We start from the raw sequence: 27,507 nt of genomic DNA on the forward strand, positions 1-27,507 counted from the left end.
TAAAACCAGGTGTCAAATTCTTGACAAAATAGCTTCCTAGCTGAAACCAAAAATTGCCAACATATGTACGCACTTACAGACGGGAAAAATGTATTCTTTAAAAGTTGCTTAAAATGGTCTAAAACGTCAATTTTTACGCATGCATTTTGTTTGCTTTTATTAGAGGGACCTACCATCCAAATTTCGTTAAAATTGCTCCATAAATAAGAAAGTTGGATGTTGCACATGCGCAACACTATTTTTTGCGCATGCATTTTGTTAGCTTTTATTAAAAGGACCTACCATCTAAATTTCGTTAAAATTGTTCCATAAATAAGAAAGTTGCATTTCTGCGCATGCGCAACACGATTTTTGCGCATGCATTTTGTTTGCTTTTATTAGAGGGACCTACCTACCATCCAATTTTCGTTAAAATTGCTCCATAAATAAGAAAGTTGGATGTTGCACATGCGCAACTCGATTTTTTGCGCATGCATTTTGTTTTCTTTTATTAGGAGGACCTACCATCCAAATTTCGTTTTAATTGTTCCATAAATAAGAAAATTGCATTTCTGCGCATGCGCAACACGATTTTTGCGCATGAATTTTGTTTGCTTTTATTAAAAGGACCTACCATCTAAATTTCGTTAAAATTGTTCCATAAATAAGAAAGTTGCATTTCTGCGCATGCGCAACACGATTTTTGCGCATGCATTTTGTTTGCTTTTATTAGAGGGACCTACCATCCAATTTTCGTTAAAATTGCTCCATAAATAAGAAAGTTGGATGTTGCACATGCGCAACTCAATTTTTTGCGCAGCTAAAAATAGGTTGCGCAAATTCAACTTTTTTATTTGTGGGCCATTTTTCTGAAATGTTAACAGAAGATGCTTCTTATAAAAAAATTCACAGATTTCGCAATCCTTGCAACCATCGGAGACATTGGAAATGATAACCGTATAACCTATAAAGTAATAAATAACCCTTCACACGGAATAATCTTGCCCACTCGCTCGTGTCGCAAACATAAACTTTCTGAATAATAAGCGGCGTAACATGCTTCTAATACTATCACGGGCGATGTGCAATTCGAATTAACAAAACCCTTGTACCGTATCGACAGTATCCGCGACTTTTCCTGAATCTACCGATTGCAGTCGAGTACGGTACAATCAACACTAGAGGCGACACCACTGTCTTTTTTTCTACTCGGCAAACCTGGTAATAAATTCATACCCATACAAAACATAAGCATTTCCAATGCTAAAAAATGCGTACGCAGAGCCAAGACTTTCTACAAAAATTTACTATTGTGGCCACTTTCTGCGCCCGTCTGTGAGTCTATCCGCCCGTGTGTCCGTCCCTACGACTGTGTCGCTTTCAGATACTTATCTTAACGTTCACTACTTAACTAAATTACTGTCTGCGTGTAAATCTTTGTCGTGGCTCGATTCCAGTTACCAAACTAGACTAAATTGCTAAATGCGTGTGAACACTGTTGAAACTCGACTAAACCACTGTACTGGACTACATTACGGGCCGCGTCTACACCAGGCTTTATGTGCACTCTTTGAAGAGAAAAAAAAAAGTTGCGCATGCGCAGATCCAACTTACTTATTTATGAGCGGTTTATCCGAGGGTATATCTGAAATTTTAAGGGAAATTGCTTCCTAAAAAAATAAATTAAACAAACGTACGTCATAAACTAGGGGCCGAGACACTCCGCCGAATGCCCACAACGCCGACACGATTTTTTGATGGTCCATATCGCCGACTAGGGACACTACGCCGACCGTGCCCACAAGTCGACAAGTGTACAAGGGACACTAAGCCGAAGGTGACCATAACGTCGACTCATACAACAGTTCTTAATCAAGCTGGACGGTGTGCAACACCAAGCAGCTTTTGACGTTAGGTTATTGTAGGTTTAGAATATTTTTTTAAACTTTTTTCGAACTACAAACTCATACGAAAATTCTTAATGAACCTGGCAGAGTATGAGGGGTCTGGTATGTCGAATAGTCGGCGTTGTGGTCACGTTCGGCGTAGTGTCCCTAGTCGGCGATGTGTCCCTAGTGGGCGATATGGACCATCAAAAATCGTGTCGGTGTTGTGGATATTCCGCGAAGTGTCCTAGACCCATAAACTAGAATGCACATACTCAGATTAAAAGGCGTAATAAAATTATTATGCATTCACAGACTTACATTGTTTACCTATTTCTGACCCAATTCCCCTCGCTCGAACTCATCGATTGATATTTTTTAATGATTTTATATGGTAAAAAAACTCCGAGGTAAATTTATTTTTAGATAGGGCAGCCCCGATAAAAGCTCGAATAAAAGTCACATTTTTTTTATAACTGTTCAGTTTTGGGTATAGGACATCGAGTACGACATTGTACAACGTTCGACACTGTTATGGTACCTTCCCCGGTACCTTTGTTATTGTTTGTACCGAGGGGTGGCTCACTAAGGTATTACGGTGTACACTTGGCTGGTATTATAATACGTAGTACAGTACTTCAATACTGTTTTTTTTAGTATTATTAGCGAGGAGTAATTCACTCGATGAGATCATGTACACTGATTTCAAGACTTCAGATGATTTCAGGTGATTTCAATTGATTTCAGTTGATTTCAGATAATTTCAAGTGATTTCAGATGATTTCAAGTGATTTCAGTGTGATTTCAATGGGATTTCAGTGTGATTTCAATGGGATGTCATTTTAAATTCTATCTAATCACATAATTCACATATTGTGTACAGAAATACATAAATTACGACGCAACAACAATAAGAAATAAATGTTGTTTTAGGATTTAATGGAGAAAATTCAACACAACATAGATAAATAAAAAGCAATACATAGTCAATTCTAAAATAATATTTAAAGTTTATTTTTTATGAATCTGTATTTTTTTATTATTTCGTTTTGCGATATATACAATGGACAGTTTCCGGACATTGTAATGGGATCATAAAAAATAAATTCTTCCTTAACATCTGGAATATCATCCTTTTTTGGCCAAATATAACATGTTAAGTTTTCTTTTAAGAACTTAATTTTGTACATACCATTACTTATTACCTCCAAGATTATTCTCAAGTACTACGGTATCATCATAATAAATTGCATAATACTTTTCCTTGCATATATCGATCAGTTTAGTAAACCTCTCTTGTGAACATCGAAATCTCATTGTGCGATCGGTGCTAATTCGAAAAGAATGTTCACTAAGAAGCCAACATAAAGATGATTTTGACAAAGTGCAATTTTCATTCCCAACGCTTACCTTTACTGTGTGTTTGGAATGTTTACAATTTTGTATATTTAAATGGCTATTAAAGTTAAGCAATACATTTTTTACGTTTTGTGGAATTTCTTCTTGGACTACGTTGCTGATTCACTCTCTTCATATTCCTCCAGATTGGCAATAGCGAGGGTAGTAGGATGATCTTTATCCTCGTCTTTGTCAGTGTCATCTAGATTTAGTATATTATGCATATCATTTTCACCACGATTTTCACTGTCGTCATTTTCCATTTCCATGGTTATTTCCTCGGTTATTTCGTCAATACTTGATTTTAGATGCAATAAGGTTTCCCAAGAATTTTCTTTCACTAGAATTCCTAATGTTTCACAATCTTTAGTGGCATTTTTTAATGAATTCATAACTATGTCTTGGATTTCATCATCTGATGGTAAGATTCCCGGTGGCTGAAAGCTGTCACCATCCAATTGTTCTGTGTTAGCTCACTTTTGTCTGGGAAAAGTATACTTTCCAGAGACATCTTGAATAATGTTATTTATATATTGAATTTTATTCAGTCGGCGTATTATTTCATACATACTAAAATTAACTACTGTTGAGTACATATGTGGTTGTAAGCGAACGGGTTGCTCTGAACATCTGTTCGCATGGTTGCGAACTAAATAACCATGGTGTAAATGGATATTGTTTCATATCATGTTCATCGCGATAGAGTGGTATTAGTTTTATTAAAGCGTGCCCATTAAGCTCTATACATATTGACAATAATGAGCCCAAAATATCCCGCAAAATATACTTAAGTTCCCTTGATTTTATTTGATGCGTAAGCAAATAGCTTATAATTTTAAAGAAGGGCGTATACTGTGCGCCGCACGAAAACGTACACAAATACGCACACGAGCAAATTTGTGTCAAATTCAACGTACAACGCAAATATTTACCAATGTGGATCCTTAAAAAGTTTAAAATTCAATTGAAAAAAGTGTCGTTGGTTTTCGTGCGAGCGATTACCGCCAGATTTCAATTTGATTTCAAACTGATTTCAGGTGATTTCAAGCGATTTCGAACTGATTTCAAACTGATTTCAGGTGATTTCAAGTGATGTCAAGTGATTTCAGGTGATTTCAATATGATTTCACATTTCAGTACTTGCGTACACCTGATTTCAAGGGTGAATTACCCCTCGATTATTAGTAATACCACGTAATACCGTATTATATTCTGTAATACAAATATTATTGGTATTATGTGAGTAATATTAATATTAATCGATGCGTATTTTTCTTATTAATTCCAATATTATTATTATATTATATTATTATTATTACTTAAATACTTTTTTCAAAAATTATAACACTAAAAAAATTTAATATTGATGCCAAAAAATTCAAAAATGGTTTTGAAGCGTCTTTAAACCTATTAATCTTTTTGAATTTTTTTTAATCACTTGGATCATCCCCAGTATAGTTCATACAGGTATAAAATATACAGGGTGTTTCATGAGGAATGGTACATACGTTAATATGTTATAGGTTTGTTATTTTTAAGCCGAAAAATTCCTAAAAACAGTTAATGCATAAGCTGATCCGGAGACCGAGCTGGACAACTCTCGGGACAACTGTCTGTATCTCAGTTACCTTTGAAAATTAAGCACGTTTTTAGGAATTTTTCTGCTTAAAATGAACAAATCCGATCTGTTATTATTATTTATATGTATTGTACCGTTCCCCATAAAACACCTTGTATAAGGAGATGAACCTCCTGCTTTCGACCTTCTAGTTAGACCGAGAGTTAGACCCTATAGCAACTGCTCGGGCGGCGACAGTAGTAATTTAACGTACCTATATCCTATTATCCTCGCCTATATTTAAACAATGGTCGCTGAACATATTTATTTTTATTTATAACGCCAATCTTGGAAAAAACACAGACACATTCTTTCGATGCACAAAAAGTGAGTTTGGCGCCAATCGATTTCTACGAGTTTAACTCTGAGTTTAAGGATAAGTGCAGCTCGAGGTGCAGCTATTGAATATGAGCCGGATTAAAAGTTGCGTTTACGAATGTGAGCCGAGTGTCAAAACATTCCACTACAGAAAATCGTATGCGAAAATTCCCATAATTTATATATCCTTGCGAATATTCGGGTACTTATTTACCTCGTAATTTACCGTAAGTATTATGATGATAATTCTGTTTCATATAATATATCTATTCTTGGAATCGACGAATAATAAAAATACAAGTCTCTCTCTTAAATCCTGCATGCGTGATAGGTACTCGCGAGTGTGTAGCTAAGACGAAGTGATAGGTAAGATTGCTAGTGCAAGAAAAAATATTCTTACAAACAGCGAAGTGATTGTTGAACCGCTTGACGGACACTATTAGCTTCATTGAATATAAGCAGACAGTTGTAACGGGCGATCAAAAAAGAATTGGCGTCGAGTCGCCTCTGGACTCGCCATTGGAAGTTCAAGTTAAATATGATTTCCCATGTAAGCAACTCTTTTTTGACCGCACAGTACCTATTTACCGAGCTATTTACATTGCGGGCGGTCAAAATAAATAAGTGCTGCAAGTTATACATTTTACATAGTCTACTATGCTGAATTTTAAAAACATGGTTGCTCGACCTGCCAGGGGTGAATTTTCAAATTCCCCACGAACGGAACTGAAACTGAACGTATACTCAAATCCAGAATATAATCAGAAATTTGAACTAGGGAACTCATGTTCATCAGCGCCTAGACTGTAGGGCGACAAACTTTGATCGCATCCCCGGCCGCGAGTTACGCTACGCCACTGCCCATGACCGACCTGAAATCAACATCCATAATTTGCATTTGTTCACACATACGGCAAGGTCGACGAACATAATTTAGTTCTCATCTCCCTATCCTAGAGATCCAGCGCTGGTCTAATCCAATGCCGAAATGCCCATGTTATTTTAATGTGGTTAAGTAGAATCCAGAGTAGACACCTACACGCAATGTTGTTTGTTTTTGCTCGGTACGTCTGTCAATATACACTGCCTCGGTTCTTGCGATTAGAAACACACTCTATCACAATCAAATCCCACAATACGTCATAGATAGACAAAAACGAAAAACATGTTAACATGTATAGTATACTTCCACAAAACACGTGCCTCGCTATAAATTGGAAAAGATATCCGAGCATAAATCAATATTTGTACATACATTGTACATGTAACAATTATAGGTAAATAATTGCTTGGTTTCTGTACTAGAATTGGGAAGGTACCTACCTACTAATTAATGAAATTCCCGCAATTATATTTTAAGTGAGATGTCTCCTTGCTAAATGTATTTAATGAGAGGTGCGTATAGACTTCCAAGGAGGTTTCTCCTTCAGTAAGTAGCTACTACGAAACGAGATTGTAAAAGGCAACAACAATGGCATGGCAAAAGGGGGGGAACAAAGTTAGGGATCGATAAACGAGCTACGAACTCAGCACATTCAACCACTTATTGAAGTATGGGGTTTCGTCGTGTTTAAGAAATTTACATTTTATCGCAAACGCGCAGAGTCGATAAAAAGCGGATGCTTAGAAAATACGCAGGGAACACACGCAATATACTTATCTTTAATAAATTTTAATTAATCGCGAGATTAGTCCATTCATTAAAAAATGTCGAATTCAATTTGGGGCCATTTCGAGTTCAATTTACAACTTTATCGTTTAAATCAATCATCGGCAGTAGCAACAAAAAAATTAAAAGTGTAGCTATACCTCGAGGCGAAAAGAAATCGTTCACAACACAAATGACTTCTATGAATCGAAAAGTTGATATAGTTTTGTAATGACGGTTGTTAAGCGAGATGCAGAGTGAATAACAAACAACCGAAAAGGTGAGAGGGAGCAACATGGTGAATGCAACATAAGAAGAGATGGAATTTTATAAAGAACACCGACAAGTTCCCAGCGTAAAGAAAACTCAGTTCGTACGTAAGAAAGAGATGGGCGAATAAATTTGTTCTGTGTTTACAATGTGGCTCGTCATAAACAACAAAGACGGGTGGGTCGGTCACCATACTTTTCTCACATAAAAACGAGATGGAGAACAAAATACCAAACATGCAGAGTAGTTTTATGATGGACGCCTTTTTGTCAAGCTCATGTAACTATTAGGCGTGGTTTATACGTACCCGCGTCGGATGGTAATTAATATCCACACTATCGAAATTAGACGAGTCGGTTTGAAGGTAATCCAATAGTTTAAAACTGCGTAATCCGTAAGTAGATGCACAATAGATCCTGGCCACGGCGGCGGCGTCTCACTTACACATCACAGAACAGACACACACACATCACACATGCACGAATTAAAAAATGCTTCACACGTAGGCCCTTTTGCAGAATAATGCACTCACACGTAACACACAATTTGTTGACACCACACTTTACCCGAACACCTACATTTTACAACGTAAGCATAACCGTAGAGCATGGCTGGCCAACTGCAATCTACGTGATGTAAAACGACAACGAACCGTCACGATTCCGTCCGTAAACTGTCGAACGCAGAAGCGCCAACACAAATTCTTGAATATCGCCTAATAACAATGGATTTATGTTATGTATGTCGAATTATTATCCAACTAATATCGGTACTTCTCGAATTATATTTATGATAATTTAATCTCCTTCCGGCATATTTAAACGGTAGACAGATGATAGTAATTTTCATATCACAAATTAATTGCGGCTTTGTGTGTCGTAAAATATCCCGAAATCTACGTAAGCGATCTGATATAATTTTTGTAATAATCTAGTCACACAATTGCGTGTTTTAAACGAGAAATTTCCAATTTTTCCCGCACGCAAATTGCAAATAGCCAATTTTTGATTAGATTGCAGCGGTTTCTTAATTAATCATGTGAAAGAGTCGTGTTAATTGGACGTTTGTATATTAAAATTAGTAGGTAATACCGTGGCTAAATGAATGAAATTAAAAGCGGTTCTTTCTAATTATTGCGGAACAAAAAAAGTTACAATTTAAGTAAACAGTTTAACCTCTCACTTTTTCATTAAACACGACGGAATGTCAAATGAAATGTGCATTGTTATGAAATTGTTTACAGTTCTAATTTTTTCCAAATCGTGTTTTGTTTATAAAGAGCGATTCAAAAAATTTAGCGTCATAGTTGACGGTGATTAGGGGCTTATCGTGAACAAACCTCAATACACTTGTCAGACGGTCCTGATGTCAATTTATTTCGAGTTGTGAATTCTGGCTTACCGTTTTATTCAATGAAATATCTAATTAAGCCAATTGTCAGTCGCATGGTATGTTCACAATTAAACTTCCATTGCAAACTATATCGCTGAAGTTTTTTAATCCTTCGATATACAGTGTGTTCACGGATTGAGTGCACATAAGGGGTATATGATAAGTTGTGTTAGAGTTGGATCTTTATATTCTGAGATCGCTTCTGCCTAGTCTCAAACTAAGAGCCAAATCAATTAATTTACAGGGTGTTTTTTTTTCCTAAAAAATATTATTAAATATTAGGATTAAACTGAATTTATTTTAACAGATATAACAAAATATATATTAAAAAAGTTGTTTTAGAATTAAAAGTTATGGAAGACTCAATTTTCATACAAATCAGCCTACTTTGATTTTTTTCATCAACATGAGACAAGTACTTTAAAATCAGTAAATCGTGTAAAAAAACAATCACATCTTAGACATATCAGCTTGGCAGATATGGTACACTTTCAATTTTTATACAAATCAGCCCGTTGTGATTTTTGTTACAAACATGAGTTCAAAAGTATTAGATGCTGATGAAAAAAATCAATCAATCTTATACGCGCATTTTTATCGCTGATAAAAAGCTGCCTAGCTTATAATCAGATAAACTAAACAATCATCTGATTGGTTAGAATTTGAAACAATCACCAAGCTGATTGCTCGTATATTAATGGGGTGTATTAATCAGAATATTATTAGTAAAAACTATCGTACGTGCATTGAGTAAATTAAATCCTTCACTCAACGGTACGTGAGGAACGGAAAACTGAGACAAGGATATTACAAAGATGGTGCCCATACAGCAATTGTGGAGACAACTTCATTTTGCAAGTTGATATTTAGAATAAACCAGTATTTCCTTTGGCACCTGAATTTTACTGTACCCTCATATCTTCTCAAGTTCATACGGTGAGGGGGAGAGTTAAGATAGAAATTGAGTGGCGTTCAACCCAATTGGTAAGAGGTAAGGGAAGTGAAGAAGATCGAATGCCCAGAACGAACTACCGAACTGTGAAGATTATCACTCTGTTATTTTATTTTCTAACGGCCGTTTATGCCGCGGGCGGCGCCGGTGGCGGGTTTGAGATTACGCAGCGCCACCGCCAACTATGTCTACTGTCAATTTATTCGATCATTTTAGCTTATTATATGTTATAGCTATAGCAAGTCTCTGTTATATGTGCGTACAAAACTTTCAATTCTTCAAACTAGGAGCATGATAACATATCATTTAAGTTTCCGTACCATTATTGTTCAGTTCCACAAATGTTAAGCATTTTTGGATATTATCAGTTATCAGTCGTCGGGTTGAACTCCACCTTGATGATCAAATATAATGTCTCCGATTAATTTAAACGTGACATTGCCGTAAAAATAATTAAATTACATGAAAATATTTCGTCCATTCCTGGACGATCTTGGAGGATGGCACTGATGCTGGCGGCGTTTCCACGTTGGATGGCTGCAAGCAGGGGCGTACCTACAGGGGGGCGGTGGGTGCGGTCCGCATCGGGCGGCACATATTTCGGGGCGGCCTTTTTATACATATTTAGTTTTCATTGTGATGTCCAAAGATCAAAACCCTTTCATGCAACAAAGAGTCGCCAAAACAATTTGTGAGTGTTGGGTAGGTACATATACCGATTGGACATCGAGTTAAAAGGAGAAAAAATGTGAGTGCAGAAAATTTAGGAGAAGTCGGGGGTGCGCGGACAATTCGCGCCCGAATAATTTGCTCCCGGAACATTCGCGCCCGAATAATTCACTTCCAAGAAATTCGTTCTCAGGACAATTGGCTCCCGGAAAATTCGTGGCCAAATAATTCACGCCCAGAAAATTCGCGCCTAGAATAATTCGCTCCAGTAGAATTCTTTAACAGTGTTGGTACAATCAAGACTACAGTCTAGCCTAGACTATAGCTCACCATCATCAGGAACTAGATAGATACGACGGGCAATTGGCAATCCTATACGATCATATTTTGACCTCGGTTTCGACTCTCAAAGTGATAATGTATACTTAATCATAATCACAAATTACACTACCGTAATATGTGGTATAATATTAGGTAGAGGTGATGTACGATGCCAATCATTTCATTACATTTCACATGGTGACCTATATCAATACGCAATACTCTCAAACAAAATAGGAGTTAGTGACTCTTACTTGGAAGTTAATCCTGGAAAATCGGTTACTTGAACTGAAATTAACTGTGTTTGACTTTATTTTAGGAACAAATCTATTTAATTTAATTTATCAATATTTCATAAACCAACATGCACTTTTTCTGGGAGCGATATGTTCTAGGAGCGAATTTTTCGGGAGCAAATTGCCCGAGAACGAATTGTCCGGGTGAAAATTTCCCGGGAGCAAATTATCCAGGCGCGAATTGTCCGGGAGCGAATTGTCCGGGCACGAATTGTCCTACAAGTTACAACCGAAGTTGGGTTATCCTTAGAATAAGAGGGCGGCAAAATGGAGACCGTCCGGGCAGCAAAAGTTCTTGGTACCCCACTGGCTGCAAGGGATATTCTTTGAAGTAGGAAACTTTTAACACGGATGTCGCCGGACTCTGCTTTGAGGTTTCATCCAATCGACTTTAAAAATGATATTTTGCACGGGCCAAAGGTTTCAAAAGCTTTAAGATTATTTACCTAACTATCATCGCATCTTTTTATAGTAAGTATACTGTATAGTAAGTTAACCCGTTTTAAGCGGGAAGGTTGCAATTAGAAGTTGAGTTAGCTGTCCATCATGTTAATCCGTGCATTCTATAGATGCTATCTTAAGTAATCGGTGGTTTGCTGTACTAACGAGTAGCGAGATAATGCAAATTTGAAACTTCATGGCCGTTGCTGAGCATACGAATTTCTCGCAAATTAAAACGGTACAACTGTGCGTAAATAGACCTTTTTGCTAGTCATGGTGCTTGATATTGAAAAGCGTGGTTGTTTGTAGCAGAAAGGCACAAGTCGCCAAGTTGCGAATACAGCGAATCGGAACCTTGAGCTATTACTTGTAACAAAAAGTCGTCTCGAGAACCGTATTTACGAAGGGCCATTTTTGCAAATATCAATCTGACAGCTTCTTTAGTCTAAGCGCATTTATTATTAAAACATGAAAATCAAACTTAATCAAATAAGTACCTCATTTGCTTGCATAGGTTTAGGTTAGAATTAACTAAAAATGTGGTATGTACCATTGAATGGATTTTTGCTTAACGCGCAATTTTTTCTTGAACATTAATTACATCTATTGCGAGAAAAGTGTGGATTTGGAATATATTAAGTTCTTGGTGTACCAAAAATCAATGAATACACAATATAAATTTTGCGCAATTTGATTTGACATCTGATGACTTGAGGTTGACGAACTGCCAACTTAGAGATGAAAAGTTACCAAAAACAATGTTACAAATACACTTACTACATACCTATATTCGTAAAAATGTGCAAGAATGCATACACTTTAATTAGATGTACATAGGTATAGTATGAGAATGAGAAATGCCACCAGGTGTATTCAAATTGTCCCTCTACTCTTTAATAAACTTATAATCCCCTGGGGCATTTAGCACAAACACGCTTGAAAAATTTGCAAAAGATTAAAAAGAAACAAAGGACAACTGCCGCGAACCGAGGTCTGATTGCCTACCTGCATCAACCTCTATAAGAACGAGTTTCGTCTTCTGATTCTCTTGACAAATATTGCCGATTATTAATGATGCGGCGGATAAATTTTAATAGAAAATACCAGGAATATCATTACGTAAGTATGTATATCATTAATGAGTTTAGGGTTAGGAATGTCCTAATTTATCCCTCGGTTAGTTTGCGGTTTTGTTTTTGTTACATTTTGCAGTAAGTATCTTAAAAACGGTTATTACAAGAATTCCTGTAAATGAAATGTGAATTACGTTTGAAATTACTTAAATACATATTCGTGTTTCTCTGCACGGTATATGAAGCTAAACGGATCTGAAGAAATTCTTGTTTTTTAAGAGGTTGAGATTAAAGAACTAATCGGTAAGTCGGCGGCTGTAATTTAGAAAAAAAGCTGTTTAATGGCTTTATTAATTAAATATAATTAAGAGAATCGCTCGCAAGGAAACTAAATGTAAATTCGATGGAAAGAGAATAGAATGCAATGCAGATGTAATAGGCGAGCGGTTGGTTGAATGACATGCGAAATATCGGTTTGATGGAAATGGGAATGAAATGTTCAGCAATGCGTTTGTAATTATTGTCGGTCGTTGATAGTCGATAGTATGTAGGTATGTAGTTAATGACTAATGTAATCTAAGAGTAGGTATCATTTACAGGTTTACACGCTGGCTGGCTGGCGTAATATATTATTGAAAAAGAAATAACAGCGGAATGAATAACAGAACAGAAGAGAACAGATATGTTGTTGTATTACAACGTGGCTACAGCAGCAGCTCGGCTCTAAGGAGATGAAAAGAGTTTTTTAAAGTCAGTCTCCGGTAGATGAAAGCTGTTCAGATAGAGCGTTCCGATGGAACAACCGTCGAGTCGACCGTTGTTCGTCCTGAAATTTCCGCTGCTATAAGAGACCGTGGCGAGCTTCCTCGGCCGTGCGTAATAAGCTCTGCAGAGGTCTACCATGTGCGTACCACCCTTCCCGCCCCGCCAAGCCAAACGAGTGTCAATCCGCCACAACGAGCCTCACAACACTATTTAGATTGGATTACGTGCTATAATAGAATCTACGGGCCATCAAAAGGTTGCGCTTGCTCTTGTACTCACGGCAATCGCGTAGACAAGGGTGGATAATTAATGGGAAATTCGATAATTCGCTTCACTTCTCGTACACAATTTTATTCCGCTCTGCTACGTTATTTCAAGATTTTCTTCTAGAGGACAATTAAAAGCTATTATAAGCTACTGCCTTTTACATGCAAATACACGCACATAACATGACAGCCATCATACATTTATAGATAGCCATTCAACATCCCGATCCCGTCGTATACCTCTCTGTTTAACAACTTTTTAACATCCATTTTTAGTCGGCGTGTCGGTATACCATAAAAAGTTTTCATTGTATAAAACGTAAGAAGAAATCTTATTCGATTGACGTTCCGTTTTTCTTTTCCAGCTATCATTTTATTGCATTGTACAATTTCAATCAATTTTATTTTGTAAGGCATTACATTTTCATTATATTGACGTGAGCTAAACACGGAAAAGAAAATCTGCGGTTTGGAGTAAACAAAAAGAAACAAGCGTGCCGAGGATCCACTTTATATCCCTCACCGTGAATGCCATTTTTGTTAACGTTGGTACTTAATTATTCTAAAATATCACGATATGCATCTCGTGTCAATTATCTTTGAAAACTACATAAAGTACTTATATCCGTAAGTCGTACACTTGAAGGCTTGCAGCTATTTATAATATAATGATATAGGTAGCGAATTGACTAGTGTAAGCTGTTCATATCAATTTATTTATCGTAATGGTGATACCTACCTCATATTTATCATTTTGAATCAGTGGTGCAATTAATGGTACCTAAGTAAAGTGGGGGATTTGACAAGTGTTAGAGGTGCGTAGGTAATAGTAAAGGGATACCATTACCTACCTATATGGTCAATGGGGATAATTGAAAACGATTTTAGCAAAGTTCATGTTGGACGCGTATAAAACAGTGAACATTGTTTATATAAACTATCGTTTTGTTAGCAAACGCCGTTTTTTATTGTTTTATCACTTGTCAATTTTTTTTGCTTAATTGCTGTAACCTCAGAGGATTGAGGAATAAATATAAAGGCGCCTAGTGGTATAAAAGTCGTAACCAACATATAACGGGCGATCAAAAATCAGTTGCTGATGAGTCGCGTTTGGAAGTTGGAAGTGAGGTTTTAGCAATATAGTTAGGGTTGTGTCATTAAAATATTGTAAAAGGGTGGAAAAAGCGAAGAAACTTGATTTGGCTCAAAAAATCACCAATATATTAATATCTTTTTTAGTCAATCTCATCGTACTTACCTATATAGGTTTGTAAGACTCCGCTAGAGTGTGTATATTTCGCACAAATACCGCCAATAATGGGGCATTTTACGTTTGTGTTTTCAGTAGGTATTGGGATGTAATCTACAGGGTGATTCCTATAGTACCTGCCACCGTTTGGGAGCGTGTAGGTGGTGCGTGATCGCGATCGCCCGTTGGTAAATGCCTTAGAGGAGGATGTGTTGGAACGTTTCGAGGCAAACCCGCGTACTAGCACTCGACTTGTAGCAGATCAGGTGGGTTGTAGTCAACACACAGTGTGGAACATCGCCAACAACAACAACTTACACCCCTATAAGTTTAAGAAAGTGCAAGAGTTACGGCCGGGTGACCATGAAAGGAGGCTGGAATTCTGCAACTTAGTCGTCCAGGAGGAAGAAGCTAATCCGAACTTTCTGAGGAGCGTGCTAGTTACTGACGAGAAAGGATTCTCAAGAGAGGGGACCTTCAATCCTCGTAACAGCCACTACTGGGCGGAGCACAATCCTCATGAAACGTTTACGCGAGGATACCAGGACAAGTTTTCTTTAAACGTTTGGGCTGGCATCCTGGGGGACAACCTACTGGGGCCTTACATCCTCCCTCCGCGTCTAAATGCCCATAATTACCTGATTTTCCTGCGCGAGGTGCTACCAGAACTTTTAATGGATGTTCCAGTGAACTTGTACTGGGACCACTGGTTCCAGCACGATGGGTGCCCTGCTCACTACGGGCGGCAGGTGAGGGAACACTTGGACCAAACCTATCCGGACAGATGGATCGGCCGTGGAGGTGCGGTGGAGTGGCCTGCCCGCTCGCCCGACATCACCCCATTAGATTTTTACTTGTGGGGTGTGATGGAAGCGCACGTCTACGAGACTCCCGTCGAATCCGAAGAGGACTTAATTGCGCGCGTCGTCATGGTCGGAGAGGCTGTTCGCCAGGACATAGGAGTCTTCACGCGAGTTCGAGGGGAGTGGTTGGCTAGATGTAGGAAGTGCATTGAGAACAACGGTGGCCACGTTGAACACTTGTAAACGTTATTGCTTTTGACTGTCGTTTTCCCTCCTTCCCTCCCATGTCGCTTCCTCGCGCTAACTCGCTCTGCATCGCTCAGCGCGAAACGTCGGTCGGTTGGGTTGCCTACATACAGGCGTGAAATTCCAGAAGATAAATTTGGTTCTGGCGCCCTTATTTTGGATTTCCGACCCCAAGTGTCCTATATGAAAAGACTTCCCCTAGGCACCCCCTATACGCTCACAAACGGTGGCAGGTACTATAGGAATCACCCTGTATATTGGATGCAATATGATATTTTGCACTTTCATTTTGTTTGCTTTTATTACAGTAATTTAGCATAAAAATGTCAATGAAATTGCTCCACAAGTAAGAAAGTGTAAGAAATTTTTTTTTGAAATTTTTTTCTTCGGTGGTTTCTACATCTTAAGGGAATTGTAGCATTTCGAATTTTGTTGTTATAACTTTTTAAGTAACCTTCGAATTTTGACGAAACCTTCTGTAACGCGGTCTTTGTGATAAATTGCAACGTTCGACATGTCAGTAGACCGAATCGGCAATTTTTTTGAATTTTTAAGAGGCATTTTTGTTTTTGAAAATATCACATATATAGTGACCTTTTTTTGAAAATTTCGATTCAGATCGTCGTCTCCGTATCTGCACATAGTCGCGTTCGATATTTTACGATTGATTCTTTGCGCCAAACTACCCTCAATTTCGTATCATTTAAAAATGTCTACGATTTTTAGCTAATATCAAAGTTTGAAGCCCCATAAAGGTCACTTACAGACCTTTGCATTCACTTTTTTTATATTTTCCTCAAAGTGGAAAAACGCTATTGGCTGTACCTGTACTTTGCCGTCCGACCGTCACACGCACTATTTCTACACAACTGAACCGATTTGGGATTGGGCGATATAGGGCTAATTTAAGAGATGTAAGGATCCTTTGGGCACCGATATTTTAGCACAAAAGCCCTGGGTATTTTTTTCAAAACGTATATTTTAGAAGGCCAACTTATACAATGCTTTCTGATTTAAGAGATTTAAGATTTAAGCTTTTGAAATAAGAATGACCGATGTCATTATAATGCACAATCATTTGTTTCACGGCTTAGCCTACTCATTCAAACCTAGATATTAAAATGTAAATTTAACATAAATGCTACAAAATAAAAAAAAAAAGCACAACAGATGATTATGCATTCTGACATCTGTCATTATTTTTTTTAAATTGGATGGCGTTCAGAACATATAGCCTAATTTACATTTGGCAAGTTTACTGGCCGACAGTACTTTCCGCCAGTAAACTTGCTTATGACAATGCTGTTTCGCCTGTCCTTGTATCTACCCACTTGTCATGTGCGGTGAATGAGCTCACTAATCAAATCGAAGATGTACAACCCGACCGTCAACACGAACAAAAACACCATGTACTTTTATTTAATTTTTATACCCGGATGCTTGTGCATTCAATGTTATATCAAAATTGTTTATCCACACCCAATTATTAGGTATATAAACACAAAATCAAAAATATTCTGTTTTGGTTCCAAATTTGATAACCATATTAGCAGAAAGAATAAAAACGTTTTGCAAAAATACAGAAAATCCAGGCCAAACGTGTACTCCCGGAACAAGAAAATCACTTATCAAGATGTACGTTGATCCAATCACAGCACAAAATGCCATCACAAACCCAATAAATAATACGCATTTTGCACAGGAATTGTACTCGTTTCCAAAAGGTTCCTCAATCGCTTGTATAGGTACCATATTCACAATACAAAATGCTATTGTGGCTACTACTCCAGGCAGGTAATACATTCCGTTTCTTGTTATTATATCCGAGTAATTCACGTGCGCATCAATCAGTAACCACCATCCAGTAAAAAATAGTAGTCCGCTTATTGCAGCAGCGTAAAGATTTTTCTTGAATGTTGAACATTTTTCTAAACAATCAGTGCAAAGAGATGACATAATCATGTTGACATTACAAAAAACAAAATTAACACAATGGTTCGGCGCATTTTACGAGGGCAAACCTTAGACCATATAGTACATGGACTGCTATTCGCCCTATGCTTTCAATACAAAATGGATGGTCACGAGTAGAGGGCACTGTAGTCGTGGGTATGTGAATCTCAGGGTAAACTAAAGTCGTGTAAACACCACTAGGATCGCTTAAAGAGCAGCTTTATAGTAACCGCGTAGTACGGGAAGCTTTAAATACTCTTCATTATTTACTATACGTCCTCAAATAAGAATAAGTCTGCTTTTTTTGGGATATCTAGGCGATTAATTAATTGACGTTTGTTAATTTATAGGTTGACAGTCTCAAATCGTGTCTAATCGGACAACTTCGGACAGACTCGTTTACCCTGAAACTCACATACCCAGGCGATGTCCTTGACCATATTTTAGTTACAATCAGAGACTTGCTATAACTAGACTGCGCGTAACGTATCTAAGGTGTTGTCGACACAGTATGCAACACACAATGCACCGCGGGGCAAAAATCGCTGAGATGATTTATGCAATATAATGAAATAAGCTGTTATTTTAGATGTTCCGTTCATTAATCATTCTCGTGATTAGCTCGAATTAGTGAACAGATAAATTTCTGTTGAGAATAAACCAATAAACTTAGGTTAACTTGTGCGTATCAACATGTACTCTGTCGATACATTTTTAAATAATATGCTGATTTTCAACGGATAAAAGTTTAAAGGGCCAATGGATCAGAGCCATTCGAAGAGGAAAATTTGCTCCCATAGTGGATTTGCGGGGAATGAAGCCGATTTTAGAAAGGTACCTACGAAGGTGTTAAACAATAATGCAATACCGAGCGTTTTCGACTTTCCCATTCACTTAAAATGACGTAGAACTACATCCTTTACCAGCAAGACAACGGCAATACCTATTTGCCTATTAGGTATAGACGTAACTAAGTACTTACTGGTACTAAGTATATTTCAGCTTTTGTTACAAGAAAAATAGCTAAGTCTGTTAAATGTTCCATATGTGCAGATGCGATATTCGCATCAGAGAGTCATTCAAAGCTTTTAACTAGAAAAAATCGTGGAGGATTGTTGCACGTATCAAGCGATGCATAAAAAATTTGCCAAATTGCTGAAAATGTGTTCAGGTTTTTCATTCAATCCACACCACACCGCGTTGTAAACAAAATGGTTATCAGCAGTCTAAGAAAAATAAATAACAGTTACAGCCCATTTGGGTTTTTGGATAGGCATTATATTGAATCAAAATCCGCTAAATAATCATATCTTACTACTTACATCTTTAGTTTTAAGAGTATATTTTCCTATACGTGTTCACCACCAAAATACACATATAAATCAAATTAGGACTAGAGTAAGGCAGTTATATACCAATTTATTTCAAATAAATACCAATAAATTCGATTAAAACAGTTAACAGCTAATAAACATGGCTAAAGCAAGCTACAGAACGCACGTCTGCCCCGCGATGAACAGTTGGTTGCCTATCCTATCTTGACAACAGGCGTTTATAGTAAAATCTACGTTACGCGCGGTCTAGTTATAACAAGTCTCTGGTTACAATTAGCAGTCCATGTACTATATGGTCTAAGGGGCAAACTTGTGTTTATTTATACAGGGTGCCGTACTTGATTGAACACCATACTGCACTCTATTCGCGACTTCGACTAAGCGCACAATTCCACGATGGCCATCGTTTCTGTTATGTAGAATGTGTGTTCATTACGAATTAGAAGTATTGCAATTAGTGTGTAATAAAATAATGAACCACAAACGTTTACCCCTTAGAAATACCATGTGATCCGAAATAACTTGAGGTCAGATTAAAATTGACGCTTAAAATGTTTATTGTTGTTGTACCACTCGCTCGTTAGTAGTACATTCGTAGTACCACTGGTTGGTATATCCAGGGTAGAACCTCTAAAAGTATATTTTTTACAATTTGTATTTGGTTGCACTTTATCTATTTTTATTTATTGCTTATTATGTTTCAATTGTTTGAAATTTGTGTCACGATGTTATGTGATGAAAGTTTTAATTGTAACATTCGCTAGCACGGATTTCCTCTTTTTTACCGTAAAGTGCTTCAAGCACAATGTGGGTAGGACGTCACACGTGTTAAAGCACCACGTCAAACCTAAATATTTCATTTCTATAAATGATATCAAAATGCGGTTCGGGTTGTCGTTCTTAGGATCTCTTTTCTACAATTTTTGGGGCACTGCTTTTTAAGAACCACCGTGTAAAATAATAAGACGTGCATAAACTCCTTACCTTTAGTATAAGCACAAATCGAATCAAGCTTATGGTCGATGCAATGCACTTACGAGAAAAGGCACTATAGGCCCAACCTACCATACTTCCACTAGCGGAGTCTTATGGAGTTTTCATAGGAAAATCGCAAGTCAAACCGCAGTAGAGGACGAAATTTTCTACAAAATGTCTATCTATTCTATTCTTCTTCTATTCATTTCGCAAACATTCTGAGGATTCCCTATTGTAGACTTTGCCCCCGCATAGATTTGCATAATGTACTACCGCTGGCTGCAAAACATTTAAATTTATTGTTTTTACCTCCCTCCATATAGAGGAATATTTCAGTACGCATATTGTTTTTAATTCGCGACATTAATTTAAATACCTTATTAATTTATTTTGAATATTGTTAGTCTTGTACCTATACTAACTTCATTGTCTTTGTGTACTTTTTTTTATTGTGTCTTCTTTTCTGTAAATTCACGTGTCAGGTGATATTACGAATAAAATTACATATATTACAATTATGAGTAGGCTTTTATAATTCTTTTACGCAATACAGTTTGCGTGAGCACGCAGCTTCTGCTGCAGTCAATACTTGTACACATTTGCGTCTCGCATTGTTCGCACTTTGAAGACCCGATATACCTACAAACAATTCCCTTTTCTGCGCAAATGAAAGACGATGTAATTTTGCATAAAAAACTACCTATTCGTTAAATAAGTACCTACATCTCGTAGTTTCAGTAAAATAATGTTACTGATTATTGTTGCACGGAAATGAGTGTAAGTGTATTATGGACGTTAATTTTGTTGTGCCTGTGGTAGATAGACAAATGCAGAGCTGTACACAAGCGTAAAGACTCCTCGGTCTCTCAGCATAACAAGAACAATAATAATAATAGACAACACTTTGCAAGCCAAATACTGGGCGATCAAAAATGAGTTGCTGTCGAGTTATCTTTGGAACTTTTGTTTATTACATAGGAAATCGTAGTTAACTTGAACTTCCAAAGGCGACTCGACAGCAACTCATTTTTGATCGCCCGTTATACCAGTCCAAAAAGCATTGCAATTGAAAACCGCAACCATCCTAATTTTATGCACAAAGAACAAATTTGCTGTGGCTAGTACAGATAGCTCCCGCACCTGTTATGTTGGTACGTACGACGAGGATGGGATGAGGTTAGGAAATCACGTGGGAAAATGGAATATACGCCGACACGCCCGAAGTCCTAACAATTCGCAGGAATTACACAAATCACTGGTCTTACACTGGTTGGATACCTAATTACATCTACAAATACGGAAAATTCACGCTGAGATATCCTTAAATCGACTTCATTACGAGTTTACGTGCTTACATACGAAATGACGGAACACATACAACCGCTTCTGCAATCCATGACCGAGATTTTGACAAAAATTCAGGAAACGCTAGCTCAAATGGTTACCTTAGGCCGACCAATTCGACTACAATTTCGGTGAAGGAAAACTTGCACCCTTATGACGAAAATCACGAGACGTTCGACTGCTATTTACAAAGGCTCGATAACCACCTACAACTTAAGAAGATCGATGATTCAACCGCGGAAAGAGATAAAACCTACGTACAAATATTGATCAGCTGTCTTAGTCCGAAGATTTACCAGACACTTACAAAGCTTACGGCACCTGATCTACCAAATTCTAAAAGTTACAAGGAACTCATTAAAATGCTAAAAGAGCATTTAGCCCCACAAGCGAGCATTATAGCCGAACAGCACAAATTTTCATTACGTACACAACATGAGGGGGAAACAATTGCTAATTACGTGGCCGAATTACGGAAAATGACTACAAATTGCAACTTTAAATGTGAAAACTGTAGTAAATCGACTATCAATACGCATTTACGCACTCAATTCATACGAGGAATTCGCGATAGTGAGATACGAGAGAGATTACTGCAGCAGAAGTCAACAGCCACATTCGAGGAGATAGTACAGATCGCAAATTCGTTGGAAATGTCGAAGAAAGAAGCAAGTGAGATGCAGAGAACTGAGTTGGAGGTACATGCATCCGAGTAAAAAGTACACTCCTGGAACCCATACAAGCTTTACGCCCGGGATAAATTCTGGTAAGATTCAGGGATTATGGGGAAAATGTTTTCGATGTGGTAAAACCGACCACAAGGCTGATAAATGTTACGCAAAAAAATTTATCTGCAAAAAGTGTGGGAAAACAGGCCACTTACAGGCTGTTTGTCTCAAATCGATTGGTAAACCCCAGGACCATAAACAGATCGAGAATTCAGACTACAATTCTGATTACGATCAGGAACCATTTAACATTTACAAAATCGTTACGATAAATTCAATTAATACGAAGAAAATCATGTTACCAGTAAAATTAAATGGCTCAGGCTGTCAAATGGAATTGGATACGGGGGCAGCTGTGTCCACAATTTCCGAAGCTAAATTCAAGACAATTTGCCCCAATGCAAAAATGAATCCTACGTCAGTAAAATTACGAACGTATTCGGGGGAGATATTACACCCAATTGGGTCTTCTGAAATGAGAGTACAGTACGGAAATCAATCTACGCGCGCGAATATCTACATTCTACCTCTCGATGTTGATACGATATTTGGGCGTGACTGGTTAACTGCGATCAAAATCGACTGGAAGGATATTCGGAAAATCGAAATGGCCGGAAACCCACCAGAACGTCAAGTTTTACTCGATGAATTCAAGGACGTCGTTACACCTAAATTGGGAAAAGTCCCTAATTACGAATACTCTATCAAGTTATCGGATCCTGATACACAGCCTATTTTTACGAAACCTCGTTTAGTTCCTTACGCACTAAAAGGCAAGGTCGAAGAAGAATTGGACCGATTGGAAAAATTGGAAATTATTGAAAAAGTAGTACATTCCACTTGGGGTACACTCATAGTTCCAATCGTGAAAAAGGACGGCACCATACGTATCTGCGCCGATTTTAAGGGAACTATAAACAAGATAATTAAGACGGGTCGCTATCCAATACCGAAAATTGAAGATATTTTCAACAAAATGAGAGGGGGAAAATACCTCTGTTGTCTTGACATACACCAAGCTTATTTACATATGTCAGTAGATGAGGAAACGTCCATGTTACAAGCAATCAGTACTCAAAAAGGAGTTTACAAGGTAAAACGCCTGATGTTTGGCGTAAAGACAGCTTCAAATGCGTGGCAAAGATTTATGGACCAAACTCTTCAAGATTTGGACGGAGTAGTCTGTTTTTTTGACGATATCGCAATACAGGGAGGAACACCCGAAGAGTTATTGACAAAATTGCGACAAGTTTTAGAGCGTTTACGCCAATTCGACTTGCATCTCAATGGAAGGAAGTGTCAATTTTTTAAATCAAGTATTTCATATTTAGGCCATAGAATCGACGGTGATGGTCTACACACAACTACCGAGAAGATTGAAGCTATTGCTAATAGTCCATAGCCTTCAAATTGATCAAAACTGAAATTACGAGTACAAAAGTTTTAATGCCTTTCGACGAAAATTTACCTTTAATTTTGGCTACGGACGCTTCACCAACAGGGTTAGGAGCGGTTCTTTCACACATCTTACCCGATGGCACCGAGAGACCTATAGCTTTCGCTTCAAGATCTCTTAGTAACTCAGAGAAAAATTATAGTCAGATCGACCGCGAAGCAACTGCGATTTATTGGGGAATGAGGAAATTTTTCCATTATTGTTACGGTAGGAAATTTACTTTAATCACGGACAACAAACCTCTTACATCGATTTTACATCCCAATAAAGACCTACCAGCTACGTCAGCGGTGAGACTTTTGCACTATGCCAATTATCTATCCGGATTTAACTACGATATCAAGTACAGGAAAACTGAAGATCATGCTAACGCTGATTTTTTGTCCCGAATGCCCCTGGCAAATACGTGCGATATTGCGGACAGCGCTTCGATTTTCCAGATTAGTCAGCTGGAGTTTCTTCCTGTTACTCGGAAAGAAATACAAAAGGAAACGACGAAATGTCCCGAACTGCGACAACTCATACTAGCTATACAGACGGGAACACCTCTTCCTGACAATCGTAATATATCCGACTACACCATTCAGGATGGATGTCTTTTCAAGGGAATCCGAGTAGCTATTCCAGCGAAATTAAGGAAACCAATTTTGGACGAGCTACACGCAGCTCATACTGGAGTGGTAAAGATGAAAGCGTTGGCCAGAAGTTACGTTTGGTGGCCATCCATCGACTTGGACATCGAAAGGCTTGCCCGAGCATGTCTGAGTTGCAGCCGATATAAAAACAACCCTCCCAAAACGAACACTCACCCGTGGGAGTACGCTACATCTCCCTGGCAGAGGATACATATATCGATTACGCTGGTCCGTTCCAGGATACAAATCTTTTAATAGTTGTAGATTCGTACACGAAATGGCTCGAGGTGATTCCAACTAGCTCTACCACGTCGGGAGCTACCATTCAGATCTTACGAGAGATGTTTTCACGTTTTGGGTTACCCGTAACCCTAGTCTCGGATAATGGCAGCAACTTCAAGTCCACAGAATTCCGAGAATTTCTCAAAATGAATGGAATTAATCATAAAGTTACCGCGCCATATCATCCAGCGACCAACGGCCAGGCGGAACGCTACGTTCAAACCGTCAAGAAGAGCCTGAGAGCTATGCAAACCGAAGGAGGTAGTTTCAATCTCAACCTTTGCCAATTTCTGATACAATATCGGAAAACACCGAATTCGACCACCGGGGTCAGCCCAGCCGAGCTGATGTTCAAAAGAAACATTCGTACTCGAATTGACCTAGTCAAAACAGACTTAACTTCAGAAATCGGAGATAAGCAGCTTCCAAACGAAAAGAGCGAACAAAGGTTCGAAGTCGACGATCAAGTGCAATACCGAACCTATGGCGATCAAGCTCGGAAATGGAAGTATGGAACGATCACGAATAAAACCGGAGATCTTCACTACGAGGTAATGAACAATGGTCGAACACAACGTCGACATCTCGACCAACTTCTTCCGTACGAGGGAACTATACCTCATGAGCCGAGCGTGGTGGTACCCGAAGTCGAGGAACTTATTCCACCTCCAACAGTACCGGAGGAAATTCCGATCGAACCTATAACTTCGAATCCTCCACCTGAGAGAAGCTCTGAGGGGAAACCTCCGAGTCCGATACCCGTGCGACGATCTACCCGTAAACCGAAACCTCGGAATCGGATGAATTTATAACCTTACGGGGGGAAGGCTGTTATGTTGGTACCAATAGGCGAATGCGGCCCAATACATGTCACCGCAGCAAACGGCTTACCCGGATTGTTTTGGAGCGTATGTATCTACTACTTAAAATATAATGTAATCCTAATACTATTTTATGTACAGTGTTTTGGTAACGTAATAAAATAAATTCAATATAAGGAACCCGTGCAATTACTCGCATACACAACAGCAGCGCAGTTAAAAACTATTACCACAGTATATTTAAATCTGTGCTATTACTAATAAATAAGGCCGCTTTTATGGAACTAGTTTTATCCTTCATGGTACTCTAATGAAAGGTCTCAACAAAAGGAACATTTCTACCAACCATAGCCTCCTCCTCGACCTCTTATCGTGATCGAGTATATTCCTTTATACCTTAAGAACGGATTGTCGGAAGAGGGTACTCACAAAGCACGATTGAGACGTCTGCAAGAAATATATCCATTGGTGATCTTATCTTTGTCTGCATAAGAGTTGTGGACAATTTATACTTGTTTACTCATAGCTTGCCGAGAAAAAATCCGGCGTTTGTAGATGAAAAAAAATGTAACTTTTGTTTAGCGTTTTTTTGTCGGGTTCCGCTTTCAGATAGAAATTATTAAATATACAGTGCGTAAATTTTAATTCGGAACATACAAATCTCCTATGTTCAATTCTCAAATAGAGGTCAAATACCCCTTAAGATATGCAACCAATATTACTACTTACTTACTTCCATTATCCTTAAAATGTTTTTCGATAAACGTCAATATCTGAATTATTTATTAAATTACCTATTAATAAACTATATACAACAAAAGAAAAAATGGAAATGTCACAGATGTATTTCAATAGGTTATTGGATGCTACACATCTCCATAAGCCAATTCTGCAAGTGACACAATTCACGATATCATTAAAAACTTTCATATTGATGGCCGTCTTGTTAATGAACAAAAAGAATGCTAGATTGGGAGATAGTAACTTCTTTTCTTGTATCTCTTGTAAATTCTTTCTTATTTACGTTTCTATTTCGTTATCGACCGAATACGTATCTACCATAGACAAATACTGTGTACAAGCTGGGTTGCATAACTGTCAGGCATATCAAGGCAGTGGGCGCGTTCACCACACCATTATGACCAGACGAAGCGCTATCTAAAAGCGGGAATACTCCAGCAAGGTGTCTCGCGCTAGTTGCAGTCTGATAGCACTGTCGAAGTGTACACACACACACACCACAGTAAGTTGGATGTACGTTGGTTTTTACACCTCGACAGTGCTATCAGACAGCAGCTCGCGCGAGAAACCTTGCTATATTATAGAGTATTCTCGCCTTTAGGTAGCGCTTCACTTCGTCTGGTGAACGCGCCCATTGACATGTATATTTTAAAATTGAACATAAGAGCACAGATTTAAATATACTACAGATGGATCATGAGATAGGCGATTGTGGAAACACAACAAACGTTCCAGTTGCTAGCGCACCTATATGAATTTTATTAAATCGAAAGTTTTAGTTTGCGTCTCAACTTAAAATAATCAGCAGGAGTCTGTATAACGATGGCATAGAAGGTTGTTACTATTGATGGTGCTGAAAAGCAATATGATATGAATTTTTTCTTCGTAATTAAAACAATGGGTCTTTGTATTGTGTGTTTGTGTTCAATTACGACCTTGTGTGGGCGTATCTGTGGCCGTTCTCTCTCCTTTAATTTAAATTAATAAAATCCAAGAACAATTTCTTTCTATACAAATAGAATGGTAGTTTCAGTTTCAGCCTGAAAATTAAAATTCTGTAATCAACTACTATCAATCGAAAGTTTTGATATGTCTATACGTTGATTCAAGGCATCGCCAAATGAAATTGAAACCAGGTGTAAAATTCTTGCAGAACAGCTTTTTATAACTACTCGAAAACTTCACTCGTTATCTGTTTGTTTATTTTAACTTAATTTTACTACCCGCGTGTCAGTAAGGGAGGTATTGCAGTGGGGTAAAAAATGACCCCTCCCTTTTTTTACGGGAATACATCAAATACATGTTTTGAGGCACCAGGAATCCGAATCAAACAAAATCTCGATGATGTATACAGGGTGATTTATATCAAAGTTGTATTTTTTAAATAGAACTCACCTATGTTATTGCATATTTCGATTACTTGGTCAATTTTAGTGTGACTTTATTTACACATGATATCTAAAATGAGTGGCTGAGCGTCATTTTTTCAAAAAATAGATGTTCAGTAAAAATTGATAACGAAGTTTCTATAAAACTTAGAAGGCCATGACGCTGCAGCTTACCTACATACGCCGAACGGTCAAAGTTAAACTTTTTTTGTGCTAAAAGAAATCACTGTAAATTTTCAGAATTTCAATCAAAGATAACT

The 27,507-nt window shown here is 37.9% G+C and overlaps 3 protein-coding genes across 3 annotated transcripts; all 3 read left to right on the forward strand.

Moving 5' to 3' along the window:
* Positions 1-21,193: 21,193 nt before the first annotated feature.
* LOC116165543 lies at positions 21,194-21,912 on the forward strand. The gene is made up of 2 exons (XM_031480116.1): positions 21,194-21,250; positions 21,319-21,912. The coding sequence occupies exons 1-2, from the start codon at positions 21,215-21,217 to the stop codon at positions 21,910-21,912; spliced, it is 630 nt and encodes a 209-aa protein (XP_031335976.1). The 5' UTR covers positions 21,194-21,214.
* A 343-nt stretch (positions 21,913-22,255) lies between these two features.
* LOC116165610 (uncharacterized protein K02A2.6-like) lies at positions 22,256-23,326 on the forward strand. The gene has a single exon (XM_031480241.1). The coding sequence runs from the start codon at positions 22,256-22,258 to the stop codon at positions 23,324-23,326; it is 1,071 nt and encodes a 356-aa protein (XP_031336101.1).
* A 44-nt stretch (positions 23,327-23,370) lies between these two features.
* LOC116165677 (uncharacterized protein K02A2.6-like) lies at positions 23,371-24,270 on the forward strand. Its single transcript, XM_031480362.1, has one exon. The coding sequence runs from the start codon at positions 23,371-23,373 to the stop codon at positions 24,268-24,270; it is 900 nt and encodes a 299-aa protein (XP_031336222.1).
* Positions 24,271-27,507: the final 3,237 nt, after the last annotated feature.

This window comes from Photinus pyralis, unplaced genomic scaffold, assembly GCF_008802855.1.
Source record: "Photinus pyralis isolate 1611_PpyrPB1 unplaced genomic scaffold, Ppyr1.3 Ppyr1.4_LG1, whole genome shotgun sequence".
Taxonomy (NCBI): Eukaryota; Metazoa; Arthropoda; class Insecta; order Coleoptera; family Lampyridae; genus Photinus; species Photinus pyralis.

Excerpts from the sequence above, each read along its gene's own strand:
- LOC116165677 (XM_031480362.1), top strand. The coding sequence starts at position 23,371 with ATGCCTTTCGACGAAAATTTACCTTTAATTTTGGCTACGGACGCTTCA.
- LOC116165543 (XM_031480116.1), top strand. The coding sequence starts at position 21,215 with ATGACGGAACACATACAACCGCTTCTGCAATCCATG. Across the intron at positions 21,251-21,318 it reads AACCGCTTCTGCAATCCATG|ACAATTTCGGTGAAGGAAAA; the intron begins ACCGAGATTTTG and ends ACCAATTCGACT.
- LOC116165610 (XM_031480241.1), top strand. The coding sequence starts at position 22,256 with ATGGAATTGGATACGGGGGCAGCTGTGTCCACAATTTCCGAAGCTAAA.